This window comes from Octopus bimaculoides, chromosome 9 (genome assembly GCF_046866305.1).
Source record: "Octopus bimaculoides isolate indiv1 chromosome 9, ASM4686630v1, whole genome shotgun sequence".
NCBI classification, from domain to species: domain Eukaryota; kingdom Metazoa; phylum Mollusca; class Cephalopoda; order Octopoda; family Octopodidae; genus Octopus; species Octopus bimaculoides.
In genome coordinates this window covers 49,615,354-49,636,443 of record NC_142936.1, presented here as the reverse complement: position 1 = coordinate 49,636,443, position 21,090 = coordinate 49,615,354, and the positions used below count along the sequence as shown (strand labels likewise).

Genomic DNA, 21,090 nt, shown 5'->3' with positions numbered 1-21,090 from the left:
AGTTATATCTTTAGGCTGAATTGCAGGTTTTACTGTTCATTTGTGACCTTGTAACAGTGGAAGTGAACGTATCTATACATACAAGCTATTAAGTTATTATATGTCTCTTATTATAACAGTTGTAATATACATACATATATATATATGTGTGTGTGTGTTGTGTGAAGGTATATATATGTATGTGTGTGTACATGTGTATATATATACATGTATGTATATATATATATATATATATATATATATATATATATATATATATATATATATATATGGGTGTGTGTGTATATATGTGTGTGTGTGTATTTGTACATGCATGTGTGTGTGTATATATATATATTATATATATATATATATATATATATATATATATATATATGTATGTATGTATGTATACACTCTAAAGCTTTTAAAACTATTAGGTAAAGGTTGTAAATGTCAGCTGTAACACACTCTTTAGGTATATTTGAAGGAAGTTTCAAATTTAAGGTACTGTAATGTGTATCATCATCATCGTCGTCGTTTAATGTCCGCTTTCCATGCTGGCATGGGTTGGATGGTTTGACTGAGGGCTGGCAAGCCAGAAGGCTGCACCAGACCCCAATCTGATCTGGCAAAATTTCTACAGCTGGACACCCTTCCTAACGCCAACCACTCTGACAGTGTAGTGGATGCTTTTACGTGCCACCGGCATGAGAGCCATTCAGGTAGTACTGGCATCAGACACACTCAAATGGTGCTTTTTACGTGCCACCTGCACAGGAGCTAGTCTGGCAGCACTGGCAACGATCACGCTCGAATGGTGCTTTTAACGTTCCACTGCCAATCAGGTGGTACTGTCATCAGCCATGACAACGATTTCACTTGCCTCAACAGGTCTTCGCAAACGTAGTTTATTGTCCAATGATTGAAGGGTGCTCTTAAATGAACTGGTTATACAGCACTGGCATAGGCCACAGTTATGGTCTCACTTGGCTTGCCAGGTCTTCTCAAGCACAGCATATCTCCAAAGGTCTCGGTCACTTTTCATTGCCTCGGTGAGGCTCAATGCTGGAAGGTTGTGCTTCACCACCTCATCCCAGGTCTTCCTGGATCTACCTATTCCACAAGTTTCCTCAACTGCTAGGGTGTGACACATTTTCACACAGCTATCCTCATCCATTCGTAACACGTGACCATACCAGCACAGTCGTCTCTCTTGTACACCACATCTGATGCTTCTTAAGTCCAACTTTTCTCTCAGGGCACTTACACTCTTTATCGTGTATGCACACTGACATTACACATCCAGCGGAGCATACTGACTTCATTCCTTGCAAGCTTACGCATGTCCTCAGCAGTCACGGCCTATGTTTCACTGCCATGTAGCATGGTTGTTTGCACATATGCATCATACAGTCTACCTTTTACTCTGAGCGAGAGGCCCTTTGTCACCAGCAGAGATAGGAACTCTCTGAACTTTGCCCGGGTTATTCTTATTCTAGCAGTTACACTTTCAGAGCATCCAACCCCACTACTGACTTGGTTACCTAGGTAACAGAAGCTATCAACTACTTGTAGTTTTTTTTTTCCCCTGGAATGTGACAGAAGCTGTTCTCTGCACATTTTCAGTGTTTATAGCTCCTGAGCATTTTCCACACACAAAAACTATCTTCCCAGTTAGCCTTCCTTTGATATTGCTGCACCTCTTATATGTCCATAGCTTACACTGGGTACATCTTATGGAGTTTCTACAACACAATGGAAAGTGCAAGGAATACAGTATATGGAGATTGGACAATAAGTGTAAGCCAGTGTCAACAGTGGTTCCAGAAACTCTGAGCCGGAAAGTACAGCCTAGAAAACAAGTGTCACCCTGGAAGATCTGTAGAGCTCAACAAGGACATCCTGCAAACCCTCGTGGAACAAAATCCCATCATAACTGTTGAGGAACTAGCAGAGAAACTTGGATTTGGTCATTCAAGTCAGTGCTAGAAGGAAAACAACCATCTTTGGTTTCAAGATGAAAGTTGTTCGGCCAGATATAGTGAGGACGACATTCCAAATGCTGGAGCAGTTTGAATGGGAAACGATGCCCCACCTACCATATTCGCCAGACATTGCCCCATCTGATTGTCATTTATTCTGCAGTCTTCAAAATCATTTTGATGGAAAAAATATGAACTCTTTAGACGAGGTCAGAACAGTACTGGAGGAGTATTTTTCATCACAGAGAAGTGAATTTTAGAAGAGGGGCCTTGCAAGTCTACCAGAGAGATGGAAGAGCATTGTAGAAAATGAAAGAGAGTATATTTTAGATTAAAAAAAAACTTTGTTTATCTTAGTTTTGAAAAATAAAAGAAGTTTAAAAAAAACTGCATTATTTATGGGATAACTCAATATATATATATATTTAAATGTAAATGTGTGTGTGTTTGTGCATCCTTGTCTTGGCATCACATTATAGTTGTAAATAATATTCACCTTCATACAAGTAGTGTCATTTATTTGCAGTCTTTTATCGAAAGAAGGTCCTTAGATTGATATTACTTTACTTGGAAATAGGCAAGAGTTGGTTACTGGAAAAACATCTGACTACAGAAAATTTGCCTCAAAGACTCTGTCTGAACTAAGCAAGCATGAAAATGTGGATGTTGAAAAGTTGATGATGTTATAAAGTAGACAGATCTAGTAGAGGCCCTAAAACGTCAGTATATGAAGGGGCTGAATAAAACCTGTACAAAAATCCTGTTACCCATATTTACCATCCTCAGATGAATACCCAATAGCAACAATAATGCATACCTTCATATTCTTACTAGCAGATTCTGAGTAACATTAAATCTCTATATATTCACCATTTACATATTTACCAAATGAAGACAAAAAGTCATTTATTATTGGCACTTTTCCTCTTGTTTATATATATATATATTTAATTAAGACTTTAGAAATTAATTATTTCATGATCAACTAATAAGTTCTTCACATCATCAAATGCATGTATGTGTGTGTCCTGTATAAAATACCCCAGTGGTAGTGTGAGGGAGGGAGAGAAAGACGAGTGCTTGAGAAAGTTTCATATGATGTTTGATTTCCTATATTTTATTACAATATTTCATTTTATTTTTGTCTGTAGGGATCTGACGGGCAACAATTTGGGAGCACATTGGCTTGGAGGACTTAACATCTCTTACAGTACTGGGCCTGGTTATACAGAACCTAGAAACAACAGGTTTGTAGAGTTTTCAATGAATTATTGATTAGTTTCTTGGTTTGAGTTTCAGATATTTCAGAAAACATAGATTTTATGTTGCAACCAGAATATTGTGCAGTAAAGCAAAGTACTGTTTGCTTCATTGAAACAATAAATGCCACCATTTATAAATCACAGTTGAACTTATTAGCACTAGTCAGACCATTTGACTTCAATAATATCTGTCTTAATATATCATGTTTATATATTTATATTTGTAGAGCCGATAGGCTGATTAACTCTTCTTAGCATGGAAAAATAAAGCAGATGTGAAACAATGCATATATGTATTTATGTGTATATGTATGAATATAGTGTGTGTGTGTATGGAATTAGCTTTTTATGTTAATTACCTCTAATTTACCTAAATTCGGCTACAAGATTTCCAACACCAAACCAAGTAAATTTGTGTCCCTATATGACAAATGTTTCTTTACTGCAAGAAATGAGCATTCTTATGGGCAATTAACATGGTCTGCTTTAGCCAATGAAATAAGAGGCTACAATGCCATCATTGACAATGGAACAATTCATGACACTGCATTAAGCTGCTGTTTGAGCAAGTGTGTAAATTCAGAACTTAAGCTGTGTGTGTGTGCGCGCGCGCATGCATATGCATATTACAGACTAACACAAGTTTTTTTTTTTTAAAGTGAAGTGGAGCTGTGCACATGTCAGACTCACTCTCTTGTTCAAGAACAATATCCCCAGTTGCAGAATAAAGATAAGACAACTGAGACTGAATAAGAATGTAATAGATTAGCAAAATGTTTAATGGGTCCTCAAAACTTTGCATTGCCTGCTAATTTGGTGTTTATCCTTAAAACATCATAGTGGATGTTTGCTCTGTATCATGTTTTTCTAGCCAAACATGAGGGTATGTTTCCACCTGCACCAGTTGCCTCAACTGATCTGCTGCCACCAAGTCCAAAGGCATGTGGTTTAGTAGTTAGGGTATTCAGCTCATGATTGTAAAGTCATGAGATCAATTCTCAGTGGCGCGTTGTGTCACTTGAGCAAAAAACTTTATTTCATGTTGCTCCAGTCCACTCAGCTGGCAAAAATGTGTAATACTGGTATTTCAAAGGGTCTGCTTTATCACATTTTGTGTCACGTTGAATCTCCCTGAGAACAATGTTAAGGGTACACATGTCGTGTTTGTGGTTTGCTCAGCCACTTGCACATTAAATTCATAAGCAGGCTGTTCTGTTGACCAGATCAACTAGAACCCTTGTCATCATAACCAACAGTGTGCCAACATATATAAATGACAAAGGAATAAACAATTACCTTATTCCTTTGTCATCTTTTTCTTATTACCAATCTGTACTCAACTAATACTTCATTCAGAAGCATACTTACACTTAGGTCTCTAACAGGTTATTAGTATTGCAATGCTCCGGTGAAATATTAAAACATATATATATATATATATATATATATATATAGACAGACAGACAGACAGATAGATAGATGCATACATACATACTACATAGACAGACAGACACATTTATTATGGGTAAGAATCGAAACAATTGTATGTAATTTGTATTTAATGTTTATTATTTATTATATTATATTATTATAAGAATATGATATGATATATGTTAATAAATTTTAATTTTTGAATTGACAGCTGCATATCTCCATTTTCGTTTCATTTTTATAAATGTAATATATACCCATGTGAATTGTAAAGTTTTTCTCTATTAAATTGGGTATTAAACAGTTGAGCCAGTGAAAGATTGGATGTTTCCATCCCTATTTTCCTTGTATTGGATTTAATTTAAAATATATTTATATTTATAAACACTGTTTTCTTGTTTCTGGTTTAGCATTCTTGTTGTTTTATTGCAGGATTGTGAACTTAACAGTAAACAACCAAAGATCAAGAAGAGATATTAGTAATATTATTGGGGTGATCCGAGGAAAGTATGAGAAAGGTCTGTTGTTGTTTTAAGATTTTTTCTTCTTTTGTGTTCTGGTTGTTGTTGCTCTTGTTGTTTAACCCCCACCCCTAATCTTCTATTTGCGCTTGTTTACAATCAGCTTTCCAACTGTGACCATCTCTCTTTAAAAATTTTTTAGACAATATATTTAGGGCCACATTATCTAATGTCTTGTTTTGTTTAAGATGATAGGCTGTAATGTTTTGTGAGAGATGTGCTCTATTTCTAGCTAGTGGAGCAACAACTACTTAGAGGCTCATTTTGTGTTTAGAAGAAATGACTATTAAATCATTAAATGTAATGGTCATTTATTCTCAGATTTATTCACAGATTTGGAATTTTGATGATGTGATTGTTTATCTTTAGAATACCATTGTTGGATAATTGAGAGGTCAGATCTGGCCAGTTTGAACATAAAACAGATAGAACATCTGGGCCAGATATGGTCAGTTAAACGTTAAAGGTTTAATGAACAATTCTGTATATGGTCATCATATCCACTTTATGGGATAAGCTATCTTACGATTTCAGATTTGAAAGATCCAATCCCCATTTTAAAAATAAAGAATTAGTCAGGAAGAATCAGAGCACTAATAAAGAATAAAGTACCTGATTTCTGTCTCATGAGTTTGTACTAGTTCCCAAACTCATATCCACAGAGAGTTCCATGGACGATAATTAGATCCAATTCTCTCCTATAACTTTCCACGAAAAATGTAGCAGAGCATCAGCAGAAATGAATAAGTGCTGATATTATGGAAAAAAGTTTTGGGCCTTAAATTGTTGTCTCTTACAACGCTTGTAAAATACTACTTATCATAACACTAATTTACATCATGCTCTAGCGAATTAAATTAACTGACAGTTTGTAAGAAAATAGTTGTTCATTGTATAGATTAGATTGAGCAGTGATAATTATTCAGTTTCTGGGCATATGGCTCAGTGGTTAGAGTGTTGCACTCATGATTATGAGATTGTGGTTTCAATTCCTGGACTGGTTGATGCATTGTTCTTGAGGAATACACTCTATGTCACATTGTACCAGTCCATTCAACTAGCAAAAATGATGAAGGACTTTCGGTCTCTTACGCTCCTTGTAAAATACCTCCATCTTTCTAGTTTGACAAATTGACTTGAAATGGATGGGCTTCAACCACTTTGGCATTATACTAAACTTGTACAGTAACTCAGCAGAGTAGAAAGTCTGTTCAAGATTTTAGCAGCGAAATTTATAGTTATGGCAGTTTTAGTCCTGCTAGAACCCTACATCCTAACTTTGGAAAGAAACCATAAATGCCCTGCAGATATTCTCTCAGACATTACTGTAATAATTTATAATTTATTCTCTCTTTTTTTTTTTTAAACCCTCTTGCAGATAAATACATTATTGTTGGTGCTCATGTTGATTCATGGACTCAGGGGGCAGTAGACTCAGGCAGTGGCTATGCCATCCTAATGGAATTGGTCAAGTCGTTCTCCAATGTTATGAAAAAAGAAGGTTGGTATTGGCTTTTTATTCTTTGTTTGCTTTTTTTTTTGTCCTTTTGTTTTTTACTTTCATCACAGAATATCAAAGAAATTTTGTATCCAATTGTTGTCATTTATTTTTATTCTTAGCTGAACAAGGAAAGGAATGAAACTGTGTCCTACATTTTTCTCACTTTTTTTCATGCCATTTAAGATAAATAAGAGAATTTCAATAACTAGCTATTGTTATATAGTCCCAGGTTGTTCGTATCTGAGCACACTTTTGATCAGTGACATTCCAGTCGTGAACATCCCACCATTTTCATGAATATCTCAGTGTACAATATCCACTGTGTCTTTCTCTTTATATAGGGTGATACAGGCTTCTTATTCATCAACTCCAGTACTTGAATAATGTACTGCTCAAGTACTGGGTGTAATATAATCGGTCATATTCTTCTCAAATATAAGGCCTTATACTTATATCTGAAATCAGTATTTGAAATCCCATGGGAAGCTGGTATGTCAGCAGGTATTTCAAAATGTTTTGAAGAAATATAGAAAAAATATTAAATGTTTTATTTTTATTTTCTAAGTTGCTGTTACCACAGTCTTTCTTGGCCTTGTTTCTTTAAGATAGAGACAGTTGGTTAAGGTTAAAAATACAGAGTGTGTTTTGTTTGAACTTTTGAATGTCTATAATTCATAAGAAAATGTAATCAAGGTGTGGCTGTGTGGTAAAAAACTTGCTTCCCAACCACACGGTTCTGAGTTCAGTCCCGCTGTGTAGCAACTTGGGCAAGTGTCTTCTACTATAGCTTCAGGACAACCAAAGCCTTGTGAATGGACTTTGTAGACAGAAACTGAAAGACGCCCATCATGTGTGTGTGTATATATATGTAGATGTATATGTGTGTGTTTGTGTTTATGTTTGTCCCCCACCACAGCTTGACAACCTGTGTTGGTGTTTACATCCCCACATCTTAGTAGTTCGGTAAAAAGAAACCTATAGAATAAGTACCAGGTTTCACAAAAATAAGAACTAGGGTTGATTCATTTGACTAAAAACTCTTCAAAATAGTGCCCCAGCATGACCATAGTCTAATGTCTGAAACAAGTAAGAGTAAGAGAAAAAGGAGTGAATTCCATAAGAATATAGTTGTATAGTTGAAATGCCTTCTAATGGATGTGAGAGGGAGAGAGAAAAGTCAGGCGAAGTTGGTATAAGACTGATGGTTGATAACACAAAACATTAAAATGAACTAAAAGTATTGTAGAAGAGATGGAGTGGAGATTAATGCTGAATCAATCATTATGGCTTAAACTATCAGACAGACAACTATTTACTGAAAATAAACTAGAAATTGTGTTTACATGTATGTACTGTGTGCTCATGTAGGCAGGGTCAGGAGTAGTCATAGTTAAGCTTTGTGAAATTTTATCATTTACTTGGACTAAAGTATATTCTAGATGCAAAGATTAGCAGTCTTAGGTAGGTGAACATTATGAGGGTTCCTCTGATAAGTTGTCCACCATAGTTAATTGGTTGTTTTTTTTTTTGTTTTTTTTTTTTCATTACCAACCATAAGAATCCAAAATCTCTGGTTTTTATAGTGTTACAAGTATATGGATGCAAGATAAATCTCCCTCTAGAATGTATTCTGGTCTGTTGCACACAAAACCTATGAAAATAACTGAACTCAGCATTGCATACTGATAAACTGTATGCTGTGAGATTTAACTTTTTTTATCTTTGGTGGGGGTTGGTTTCTATCTATCATCATTGTCATCATTATTTAATGTCTGTTTTCTATATTGGCATAGGTTAGACAGTTTGACTAGAGATGGTAAGCCAGAGAACTGCACCAGACTCCAGTCTGTTTTGGTCTGATTTTTACGGTTGGATGCCCTTCCTAACACCAACCACCTCAGAGTGTACTGGGTGTCTTTTACATGAGACTGTCATTGGACCTTTTTACATGTCACTGGCACAGGTGCCTTTTAGTGTCACCTGCCTGGCTGCCTTTCACACATCACCAGCACTGACCATGACCTCAATTCCACTTAGCTTAACACATCTTCTCAAGGACAGCAATTCTCAAGAAGTCTCGGTCACTTGTCATTGCTTCTGTGAGACTCAAATCTGAAGGTCAACATACACAATAATTAGTATTTGTTCTTTTAATTGGATTATCATTTATCTCTGCAAGAAATATAATTTTATTCATAACCTATCAGTTGTCAGCATTTTTACCTTAGATAAGCAGCTGATTCTCAATATATGCTCAATAATGATGTAGTTTAAGTTAACCTCGTTCATTGAATCCTTGATACCTTAGAGCACATCAGAAGAATCTCAGTTGATTTATTGCATGCTTTCTTTAGCTATTCCATTGCCATGGCATTAAGTGCTTCTCAAAATATAACAGTCATCATCACAGTTGAAATCAAAGCAATTTGTTTATTCTTGCCTCTGAATTTATGTCACTCCAATTACATTTCTGTTACCAAAGTCCTCCCTCTTTCATACACACGTTTTCTTGCCTTCTGTTAACTTTCTACTCTCCAAAACCTTATCTTTTTCAACTCCACTCTTATCAACCTTACCCTTATTAATTCACCTTATCAATCCCAACCTTAACAATGCAACCCTTTTCATCCTCACACTTGTCGACCTAACCCTTGTCAACCCAACCCTTGTTGACCTCATCATTATCAACCCCCACTCTAGTCAGTCCCCACCCTTAACTCATACACCAAGGATAATGCTATACATCTCCTAAGATTTAGGTCTTATACCTTTCCCTTCAGAAAAATCACTTAAAGAGAATTTTACATAAAACTTTCATCCAAATATTGGTTCATATATTTTCTTTTCTGTTTTAGACTGGAGACCACGACGAACTATCATCTTTGCATTATGGGATGCTACCAAATATGGGCATATTGGAGCCTATGAATGGGTTCAGGTGAGTGGATTCTTAAATCCTTATCTATCAGTGGCATCAGCATTTCAGAGATTTCGGTTATTTTTATAATTTCCAATTAACTCAGTTTATTTGGAAACTTTAATTACAGAGCAGAGATTATATTTCAAATATGAAATATTAGGTAGATATGTTGAAAGGAAAATGTTGCAGTGTCAGCAATATTTCTGTTGCTAAGCAACACAATCATTGATGATTTCACTGTTGTTTAATGACTCGATATCAGAGAGAAATATGAACTATTAGGAAATGAATGGAAGTGTGTCACTTTAGATTTGATGACACCAACAGCTATTTACTCCTTTAACGGTTTCAGTCACTGGATTGTGGCCATGCTGGGGCACTGCCTTAAAGCACTTAAATGATCAGTTTGAACCCACTCTTTATTTCGAGTTTGATACTTATTTCATCAATTTCTTTTTGTTAAATAAAGTTACAGGAACACAAACAAAAAATGATTATCAAATAGTAAGAGATAAACACACACCACATGTACACTTATATATATATATATATGTTGTTGTTGGCACTCCGTCACTTACGACGTCGAGGGTTCCAGTTGATCCGATCAACGGAACAGCCTGCTCGTGAAATTAATGTGCAAGTGACTGAGCACTCCACAGACACGTGTACCCTTAACGTAGTTCTTGGGGATATTCAGCATGACAGTGTGACAAGGCTGACCCTTTGAATTACAGGCACAACAGAAACAGGAAGTAAGAGTGAGAGAAAGTTGTGGTGAAAGCGTACAACAGGGTTCGCCACCATCCCCTGCCAGAGCCTCGTGGAGCTTTAGGTGTTTTCGCCCAATAAACACTCACAACGCCCGGTCTGGGAATCGAAACCGCAATCCTATGACCACGAGTCCGCAGCCCTAACCACTGGGCCATTGCACCTCCACTATATATATATATATATATATATATATATATGTAACTGGCACTCTGTTGCTTATGATGATAAGGGTTCCAGTTGATCCGATCAACAGAACAGCCTGCTCATGAAATTAACCATGCAAGTGGCTGAACACTCCACAGACATGTGTATACTTAACATAATTCTGAGGGTGATTCAGCTTGACACAGAATGTGACGAGTCTGGCCCTTTGAAATACAGATACTACTCATTTTTGCAGCTGAGTGAACTGGAGTATTGTGAAAAAAAGTGTCTTACTCAAGGACACAACGCACCACCCAAGAACCGAACTCATGACCTTACGATCATGAACCAAATGCCGTAACCACTAAGCCATGTGCCTTCACACACACACACGCGCACACCTATATATATCACCAGCTTTCACATGGTTTTTGTCTACCAAATTTACTTTCATGGCATTAGTCAACCTCTGGCTATAATAGGAGTCAAGCTGTCATACAGTATGACTGGCCCTGAAACCATGAGGTTGTAAAGCAAACTTCTCAACAACATTCCAGAATTTTCTTGCTCTGTTAATAGATCTTTTATCTTTTACTTGTTTCCATTGTTAGACTGCAGTCATGCTGGCGCATCACCTTGAAGGGTTTAGCCAAAAAAATTGACCCCAGTACTCATTTTTAAGCTTGGTACTTATTATATCGGTTGCTTTTACCAAACTGCTAAGTTATGGGAATGTAGTCAAGCCAACAATGATTATTGCAGTGGTAGAGGACCAATACAAGGACACATGCACATATGGATAAAAACATATATATATATAGAAAAAAATTAAGGTACTCAGAAATCTGGATGTTTGTACATTTACAGATTTTTATTAATGTCACATGTTTTATAAATTAAATAAAGCGCTTTTCACCTAATTGTGTAGGATTTTCAAATTGTTTTGAGTCAACCTTGCGGTGAGGTCTGTTTATATAGTTTATTGAGTGTGTAGGGGTGGAGAGAGAGATATATAGGATAGTAAGAGAGGGTGAGGAATGGAGGGAAAAGTGAGAGAGAGAGTGTGTGTTCTTTTGTGTTGGTGTGTGTGTGTGTCTGTGTGTGTGCGTGTGTGTGTCGATGGGAAAGAGAAAAGAAAATTGGGTTCATAGTTGGTTAGTTCTTTTCAATGATAAGTTTATTTTTAGCTTTTTAAAGAAATGGCAAAAGCAGGTGTGATCGTTTTGAAGAAGTTGTTTTTCGAAAAGAATCTTTGGTGTCATTGTCTAGTCGGCGAGTGTGGGTGCGTTTTTGTGTGTGTATGTGTGCGTGTGTGTCTGTGTGCATGCGTGTGTGTGTGTGCCTGTGTATTTGAAAGGTGTGTCAGTGGGAAGAGGAGGGAAGAAGAAGATTCTGTTTACAGTTTACAGTTGGTCAGTTCGTGCAGTGACAAATTTATTCTTGGCCTTTTTAAAAAAAAAGGAAGAAAAATGGCAAAACCAGATGGTATTCTTTTGGTATCATTGTCCAGTGGTAGAGAGAGTGTGTGTATGTGTGCGTGCATGTGTGTGTCTGAAAGGAGTGTAAAAGGGAAGGAAGGAATTGTGTTTATATCTATACAGCTGGTTAGTTCAAAAAAAGTTAGGAGAGAAATATGAGAACCTAGGTAACTGGGTTCAATTCTAGTTGGTACAAAAATGTCCCACTATCTGGGTTTCTTGCCATTTTTTTAGGCTCTGTTGTTCCAAAGTTGAAGATCCTAGATGGGTTGTGATCTTCATGTTTCAGCCATTCAGTTCTGGTGAGAATTTTGCTATGAAGTATTTCTCCATATTTTTCCTGAAGGTGGTATCGTTTCTTGAGCATTTATAGAAGGGAAAGATATATATATATATATATATATGTATATATACATATATGATAGGGTTCTTTCAGTTTCCATCTATCAAATCCACTTACAAGGCTTTGGTTGACCTGAGGGTATAGTGGAAGACACTTACCCAAGGTGTCACACTGGGACTGAACCCCAAACCATGTGATTGAGAAGCAAGCTTTTTTACAGCACACCCATTCCTGTCCCTAAGCAGGTTATTAACACATTTTATCCATGATAACATACAAGTAGTCAATTTCAATAGCCCTTTCGATATAAATTCCTTATGGCTACAGGGCATCCTGTATGGCAATAGGAAGGGCATCCTAGTAATAGGAAGGGCATCCTGGCAATAGGAAGAGAATTCTGATGATAGTGTAGGGCATCCTGGTGAAAGGGAGGGTATCCAGCTGTAGAAACCAAAACCAAATGACATGCCTGAATACCTGTCTATGAAAGCAGTAGCTTCTAATAATTCTTATTAGTCTGTAACAATGAGCCCAATCCATGCCAGCATAGAAAGCAGACATAAAACTGTGACAACAACAACAATGTTGATGATGAAATATGCAATTTTCATCATGGTATAACAGACTATATCAATTGATATATATTTTGTAAGAAAATAATTGCTCTTTGTATTGATAAGATCAAGTGCTGTGATAATTGTTCAGTTTCTGGACATGTGGCTTTGTGGTTAGAGTGTTTCACTCATCATTGTAAGGTAGTGGCTTCAATTCCTGGACTGGGCAATGCATTGTGTTCTTGAGCAAAACATTTCATTTCACACTGCTCCAGTTCACTCAGCTGGCAAAAATGAGTGATCCTGCGATGGTGCAGTGTTCAATCCAAGAGTAGGGGGAATATATGCACCACAAATCCAGGAAACTGGCTTTATGAGCCTCTGACTCAGGCTGGACCTTTGATCCTTTTTTGTCTTGATATCTCCTTAATGAGAAAAATCAGCTAACGAACTAGACGCCCCAAACCCAAGCTGATATCTCTTCTCTTCCTTTTGATATCCTTGTTGCGTCACACTCTCCATTATCAATGCTATACACTTTACTTAATCCTGTTTTCTCAAAACTACATCCCTCTGGAACTCATATCTCCTTATATTTCTTTTTCTTACATTCACCAAGCTACATAGATTTATATTAACCTCAACTTAAGCACTGGGAATTGTAATGGATTGGCATTTAGCAAAAAGTGGAGAATTCTAATTGCTAAATGGCATAATGTGTTTTAGAAGTTCCTTTCACAATCACTGCAGAGCACCTTCAAGAAGTCTCCTGCACTATAGCCTCAAGTCAATTCAAGCCTTGTAAGTGAAATTAGATAGATGAAAACTGTGTAGAAGTCCATTAGAATTAATCGACTGCCTGTTTTAACACCACTACATAACCTATGGAGTTCATTCTGTTGCAAGCACTGGAACCAAAGCTTCAGTATTTATCTTTAGGATAAATACATGAGTTACGATTACTTGTTTCTCCTCTCTGTCTCACCAGTCTTGATGACTCTGCTAAAAAGTCATGGAAGCTGACTATGTCATCTATTGTTGTTGCTAGTATGTTTTTTTTTTAAAAAAAACACAATTAAAGGTGGTGCTCCATCATGGCCTTCACTATGAAAGCTGATACAAACTAAAGAAGTAAAGAACCAAGAATGAAGATTTCAGTATCATAGCTGGTAGTCCAACATCTTTAAATAACAGTGAATCTTTTAAAATGCTATAAAATACTGCCAGCTTTATATTTCAGCTTATAATGGTGACAGGACATTCTAGTAAGTTTCCTTTCAACAGGGGCACATCATTATAAAAAGTAAATGAATGAATTCCACATCTCAAGAGAAAAGTCTTCAGGCATTCACTTTTCTCTCTATAGAATTCACTGACGTTCATTGTCAAATAAACAGAATAATTTCCTTCTCTCACTTGCAAACATTTCCTTCCATAAAAATTTACTATTCAATATAAGTATTAACATGTGTGTGGGCATGCTCACACACGTATATAAAAGAAATAGTTTATAGAAGATGCTGACTGAAAGAGTATCTTAGAAGAGTTGCACTCAATCTCTAAGTGAGATTAAGAGTTTCTTTGCTATCATTTTTGTGCCTGTTTCTCATCCAGTCCTCAGAAACAGAATACAATCAACAGGACAGCATGGTAGAGGATATGCAGTATGAAGCCCAGCAAGAATCAAAATATCCACACCTAGACTTTACCTCTATCATGTACAACCAACCAATGATCTTCATTGATAATATTGTACAGAGCATGGTTGACAAGGATCTTGTTCAGTGTTGAATTCTCAGTTGAGAGATTCTGTAGGCAGCCAGCTTTGACAGCTGACATCTATAACAGCATGTCTGCTAAAATGATTCACTCTTGGTTCTAGATTATCAACAAAAAAAGGGAGAAAGAAACTTATGCAAGGACCAAATAATTCATGATACCTGACTCAAAATCTTCCTCTCCAGTTCTGTTGGAGCTGGTAGAACATTTTTTTTGCTTAGAAATGGTGAAAAGTTTGTTCATTCAAGTACATTAGTATTGCAGCAGCCTCATCTGGAATCACTGCAAGTTTACTTGCAGGTGACAGGACTCTCATTTTGCTTTTAAATTTTCATTTAAACTTGCATACAATGACAGAGCTGTCTGCAATACTGGCAAAGGACCTGGACAGTCAGACGTTCTGAAGCAGGCTAAGTTGAAAGTATGAGATGGGAACACAATGTCTCAAAGACTTCTATCTGAAATTTTCATTCATGCTTTACAGGATCCCAGAGGTTACACTAACATCGTAGTCAGAGTCAGTCTTACTAATATATATATATATATATATATATATATATATATATATATATATATATATATATATATATATATATAGATATATATATATATATAGGATGGCTTTGTGTGTGTGTGTGAGAGAGACAGAAAGTTGTCATTTCTGCTTCTTAGCATGAAATAATCTGAACAGGAAACAGTGTTGCCATGTTTACGCCCCTGGTGAATATCATGTTCAGTGTCTCTGCTCTTTTGAAGTAAAGGTTGGTGAAAGGAAGAACATCTAGTAGTAAAATACTGTTGTAAATTAGTACCACTCCAACCTATGCCAGTAGAGATAAACAAATGTAAAATTGAAGAAATGATGTATGCATGTATTCATACCTACATATATGTATATATGTATGTGTATATATATATATATATATATATATATATATATATATATATATATATATAATCAATCAAGATGGAAATGCTTTGATAGCTTTTTTTGTTATATATTAAAGTATCCCATTATTAGGTTTTAAGTTTAATTTCTATCCTTTTTCTACATATTAATTCACATTTTTCTCAATTTAATAAAATGAATTTGCTAAATTATGAATTACTACTTCTTGTATCCCTTAATTCTAATTTCTACCTTTAAAGCTTATATTTTGTATCTCTTTTGTTTTTCATTATATTCCCCTTTCTTTAATAATCTAAATAAGTATTGGCCACCCCTATCCTTCCTTCTTCTAATTACCACCTTTTCCCCATCAGTCATTCTCTTACTAGCGGTCCTGCGACATATCCTTTTATGTAGATAAAGTTAGATATATAGTTCCAGTACAATGAGGGTCTGGTAGATTGTCTGACATTAATTGATTTATCGGCATCAACTAGATAGAATACAGTTGACAACTCCCTATGGATTTAATTCATGCAGCATAAAATCTTCTAAGTATAAATAACTATGGACACCACTCCTATATCTTAACCCCCACTATTTTCGTCTGCTACTTTCTAAATTATAGTAGGCTTAGTAAGATATATATTATTTTCTAAAATCATTCTGCCATAGATATAATGTAAGAAAACAATGTAATTATTTTGGTTTCTATTATTGATGCAAATTTGTTAAAAATGGTTCATCCTTTGTGTTTGAAATCTATATGGTCATTTGCCTCTGAAGAGAGCGGTTTCTTTCAAATTGATGTAATGTTTTCATTGATCAGTTAAATGGAGCCACTTCAAATGGCTGTAATGTATTGACACTTGTACGTCCTTGTTACTTATTTACATTATATATATATATATATATATATATATATATATATATATATATATATATATATATGTGTGTGTGTGTGTGTGTTGTGCATTGAGCACAAGTCTTGCTCTTATATGTTGGTTCCCTGACGATGAATATATATATATATATATATATATATATATATATATATTGTTGCCCGTGCCCCTGGACTGGCTCTTGTGCGGGTGGCACATAAAATACACCATCTTGAGCGTGGCCATTGCCAGTACCGCCTGAGTGGCCTTCGTGCGGGTGACACGTAAAAACACCCACTACACTCTCTGAGTGGTTGGCGTTAGGAAGGGCATCCAGCCGTAGAAACTCTACCAAATCAGATTGGAGCCTGGTGTAGCCATCTGGCTTCACCAGTCCTCAGTCATATCGTCCAACCCTTGCTAGCATGGAAAGCAGACGTTAAACGACGATGACGATATATATATATATATATATATATATATATATATATATATATATATATATATATATATATATATAATTATATATAAAGGGCATTAACTGTGTATCAATGCCTCATGCTATCGAGGGACTAAATAAGTAAAAAAACTACCAAAAATAAGCAACATATTTACCGAAAGCGAGGGAATGCAGCTTTTCAAAATTTATCTCTTAAAAACATTTAACTCAACGGTAGACCACTGGTTTCTCAATCAAATACAGAAAAAACTGTGAAGTAACCTGTATTCTTTTGTTCATCAGTACACGTATGGTCAAGATATATAAAAATAAACAAGAATCACCTACCATGATGTAGCCATCACAGCAATGATGTAGCCATCACAGCAACGATGTATAAAGAATTTATCCTATATTATATTATAAATAATTAGAATATATTCAGTGCTGAATATCATTCTGTATAAGCACATGTTACCGAGATGCAACTGGATAAATTCAAATCTCTTTCAAGGATATATAATTGTGAACAAAAGTCATCGTTGCTGTAATGGCTACATCGTGGTAGGTGGTTCTTGTTTATTTTTATATATCTTAAGCATACGTGTTCTGATGAACAAAAGAATACAGGTTACTTCACAGTTTTTTCTGTATTTGATTGAGAAACCAGTGGTCTACCGTTGAGTTAAATGTTTTTAAGAGATAAATTTTGAAAAGCTGCATTCCCTCGCTTTCGGTAAATATGTTGCTTATTTTTGGTAGTTTTTTTTACTTATTTAGTCCCTCGATAGCGTGAGGCATTGATACACAGTTAATGCCCTTTATATATAATTAAATATATCCATGAAGAAACAATGAATTTTTTCATTACGAAATTTTTCGTTATGTTTTCATTATGAGGTTTTTTCACGCTGACTACTTGATAAATTCTTATAAAGAATTTATCCTATATTATATTATATATATATATATATATATACATATATGATAATCTCTCATAGACTGAGAAAGACAGTTGTTCTGTGATTTCTTTCTGAATAAACTGCACAAATGATATTGCAAACCATAGCTTACTCCTTCCATCAAATTGACATTTCCTGTGTACCTTACATATGGCATCGTAGTGATCACAGAGCAATATGAGATGAAGTGTTTTGCTTTAGAACACAGTGCACCACCTGATCCAGGAATTGAAACCATGATCTTGTGGTCATGAGTGCAACACTTTAAACACTAAGCCATACGCCCTCATATATATATACATATATACACGTTTTTATATTTATCTATTTACATATTTTCATGTGCATAGTCATCATTAGGTTTTGCAGAAAACTTAAGCTATAAACACATCATTTGTAACCTAGTTTAAGGAAGCAAAATGACTGTCTTTACCTAAATTGGGTGGACGTTTACACCAACCACGTTAATTAGTATTTGTTTCCTTCTTGCATATAAAATGCTGTTATTTATTAAATGTATTATTAAGAAAGGGGACTGGCTTCATCTGTTTACTTTTCGTTTGATTTTTCTATATTCATTTATTTATTTTCTTTACAATTTATTCAGTTTTTTAATCTTCCCAAATATCTGTATAAAAGATCTAGATGCTATGTTAATTGGATGGCTCCGATCTTTATTGTAATTTGATTTCGTGTAAATTGAAGTTGGTTAATTTTCTGGCACATTCGGTTTTGTCAAATTAGCATCAAAATAATGCATAGGATTGCTGATGCTTCTATTGCAAACCATAGTTGGTTTGTAAAATCATGTTATTCTCTGCACACACATACACATGCATGCAGTAGATTGAAAAAATGTTTTGAGAGCTCTGTGGATAACAAGGAGATACTTTCTTTGAGCACAGGATAGACTGTACACTGCTTGTGTACAAAGTGTAATGCTGCATGGTAGTAAAATGTGAGCATTGAATGCAGATGTGCAATAACTGGAATGAAATTAACAATTTATGCTCTGCTAGATGCATAAAGCTGGTGTGTATGAATGACATAGTTCTGATAAGCTGAGAGAAAAACTAAATATGAAAAGAATGAGATGGTAGATTTAACATACAAGGGAGACAACAGTGTATGTTATATGTATGGATGATAACAGATAGGTAGAGAAATGCTTGGAGATTCACATGGAAGGAAACAGGAAACTGTATAAGAGAAAAACTAAGGAAGACATGGGCAAAAGTAATGAATGTTGATCTCAGTGTGTTGACCTTGACAAAGATGATGATAAAAGTACACAATAAATGGAAAGACACTGTTGGAGAAGACCCATCTAATCCATGCAAGCATAGAAAAGCAGATGTAAATTGTGTGTGTGCATGTGGACGTTTGTATACAATCTTCACAGTTATTCTTGACAAGACACAAGTATACACTCACCCAAATAGGCACTCCCTCTCTCTCTTTCTCTCTCTCACATACGCACACACATGTATACAGGTTGAAGCACAAATGCCTCTAACATCAAACTGGCAGCATTCAAGCCTTTATGTACAAGCATAATAGGCATGCAATAGATATATGGAGTATGCGTGTGTGTAATTAGGGTGCATGACTTTATTAAGGCATGTCAGATTGGAAAGGCAATTTGGAAATCTGTTAATGAATTTGTTGTTCAGCTTATCAAATTCTTCACTGGTGCAATAGGTTAATATAAGAAATATGTTGTATTTCTCATGCTACAGATAGAAGATGGGAAATGTCATGTATGTTTAACAAGAATGGCTAAAACTTTGCATTAACAATTGAAGTTCTGCGTAAGGCAATAAGCTGGCAAAATGCTTAGTGGCATTTCATCTGTCTGTATGTTGAGTTCAAATTCTGCTGAGATCAACTCTGTTTTACATCCTTTCAGGGTCAATAAATTAAGTACCAGTTGACCACAAGGTTGATGTAATCAACCTGCACTCTCCCCTGTAATTGCTGGCCTTTGTGTCAAAATTTGAAAGCAATAATTAAAGTTCTCTGTTTAAGGCAGTAAGCTGGCAGAATTGTTAGCACGCCAGGCAAAATGTATTGCAGCATTTCATCTGTCTTTATGTTGTGAGTTCAAATTCCATCAAGGTCGACTTTGCCTTTCATTTTTTCTGAGTCGATAAAATAAATACCAGTTGAACTCTGGGGTCAATTTACTCAACCTGCATCCTCCCCCATAATTGCTGGCCTTGTGTCAAAATTTGAAATAAATAATTAAAGTGTTATGTTCAAACCCAAATTTTGTATATGTTTATATGGAGAACTAGGTTCCTGGAAGTCAAAGACTGTATTAATACAGTGTAATAATGTAAAGAAACATGAAAATAATTATTAATAATCCAGAAAAGACTTCATAATAATCCAGAAAACACTTCATTTCTTTACAAATATGGAGACCTTAAATTCTAAACATAATTTCTTTAAGGTATATATACCTTTTGTTATAAAACAGTGTATATACTAAATATATATGTGCCAGTATAGATGTGTGGTTAAGAAGTTTGCTTTGCAACCACATAGCATTGGGTTCAATCCCACTGTGGAACTGTAGGCAAATCTCTGGAATTTGATAGATGGAAACTACAAAGAATCTTGTTATATGCATGTATGTCAACTTTGCCTTTTAACATTACTGTAAAGGCCATGGACACGGCTTCTTCTTCCATACCCAGCCAGTAGAAAAGAAAACAGACAAAAAGCAACAAAGTAAATTATCAGTAGTTCATATCTTGCCACTACTACTCTGTCATGTCCATGATGAAAACACATAGTTCTCAATGTTTTAGTATAATTTACTTGACGTAAATAGATGTCATTTACTATTGCAAGCCATGATATTGTCAAGTTGATAAGTATTTACAGTAATTACAGTACAAACTTTGACCCATCCCCACATATGAACTGCCCTGAGATAAACCAGTGGCAGGATTTCTTTCTTAGCCATTTAATACCAATCAAACCAGAGTCAAGCATCGTTACAGGTCCTTGTAATTTGGAAAGATTTAAATATGTTGCTTTTGCTTTGGCAAAGCATGAATGTAACACCTCATATTTCCATCTCGGACAAAATCAATAAGGATAATTATACGGCACAGGTATGGCTATGTGGTAAGAAGTTTGCTTCTGAATCACATGGTTTTGTATTCAGTCCCACTGCATGGCACCTTGGATAGGTACCTTCTACTAAAACCCTAGGCCTACAAAAGATACATGAGTGGATT

The 21,090-nt window shown here is 35.5% G+C and overlaps 1 protein-coding gene across 18 annotated transcripts in view; it reads left to right on the top strand.

Annotated features, from left to right (window-relative positions):
• LOC106868354 (N-acetylated-alpha-linked acidic dipeptidase 2) overlaps positions 1-21,090 on the top strand; it is a 1,035,601-nt gene that overhangs the window by 962,244 nt on the left and 52,267 nt on the right. For all 18 annotated transcript variants that reach the window (XM_052970680.2, XM_052970677.2, XM_089357530.1 and 15 more), the window contains 4 exons: positions 3,116-3,211; positions 5,090-5,175; positions 6,557-6,679; positions 9,535-9,617. In XM_052970680.2, the coding sequence (XP_052826640.1) occupies positions 3,116-3,211; positions 5,090-5,175; positions 6,557-6,679; positions 9,535-9,617 (388 nt within the window). The remainder of the gene's footprint in view (positions 1-3,115; positions 3,212-5,089; positions 5,176-6,556; positions 6,680-9,534; positions 9,618-21,090) is intronic.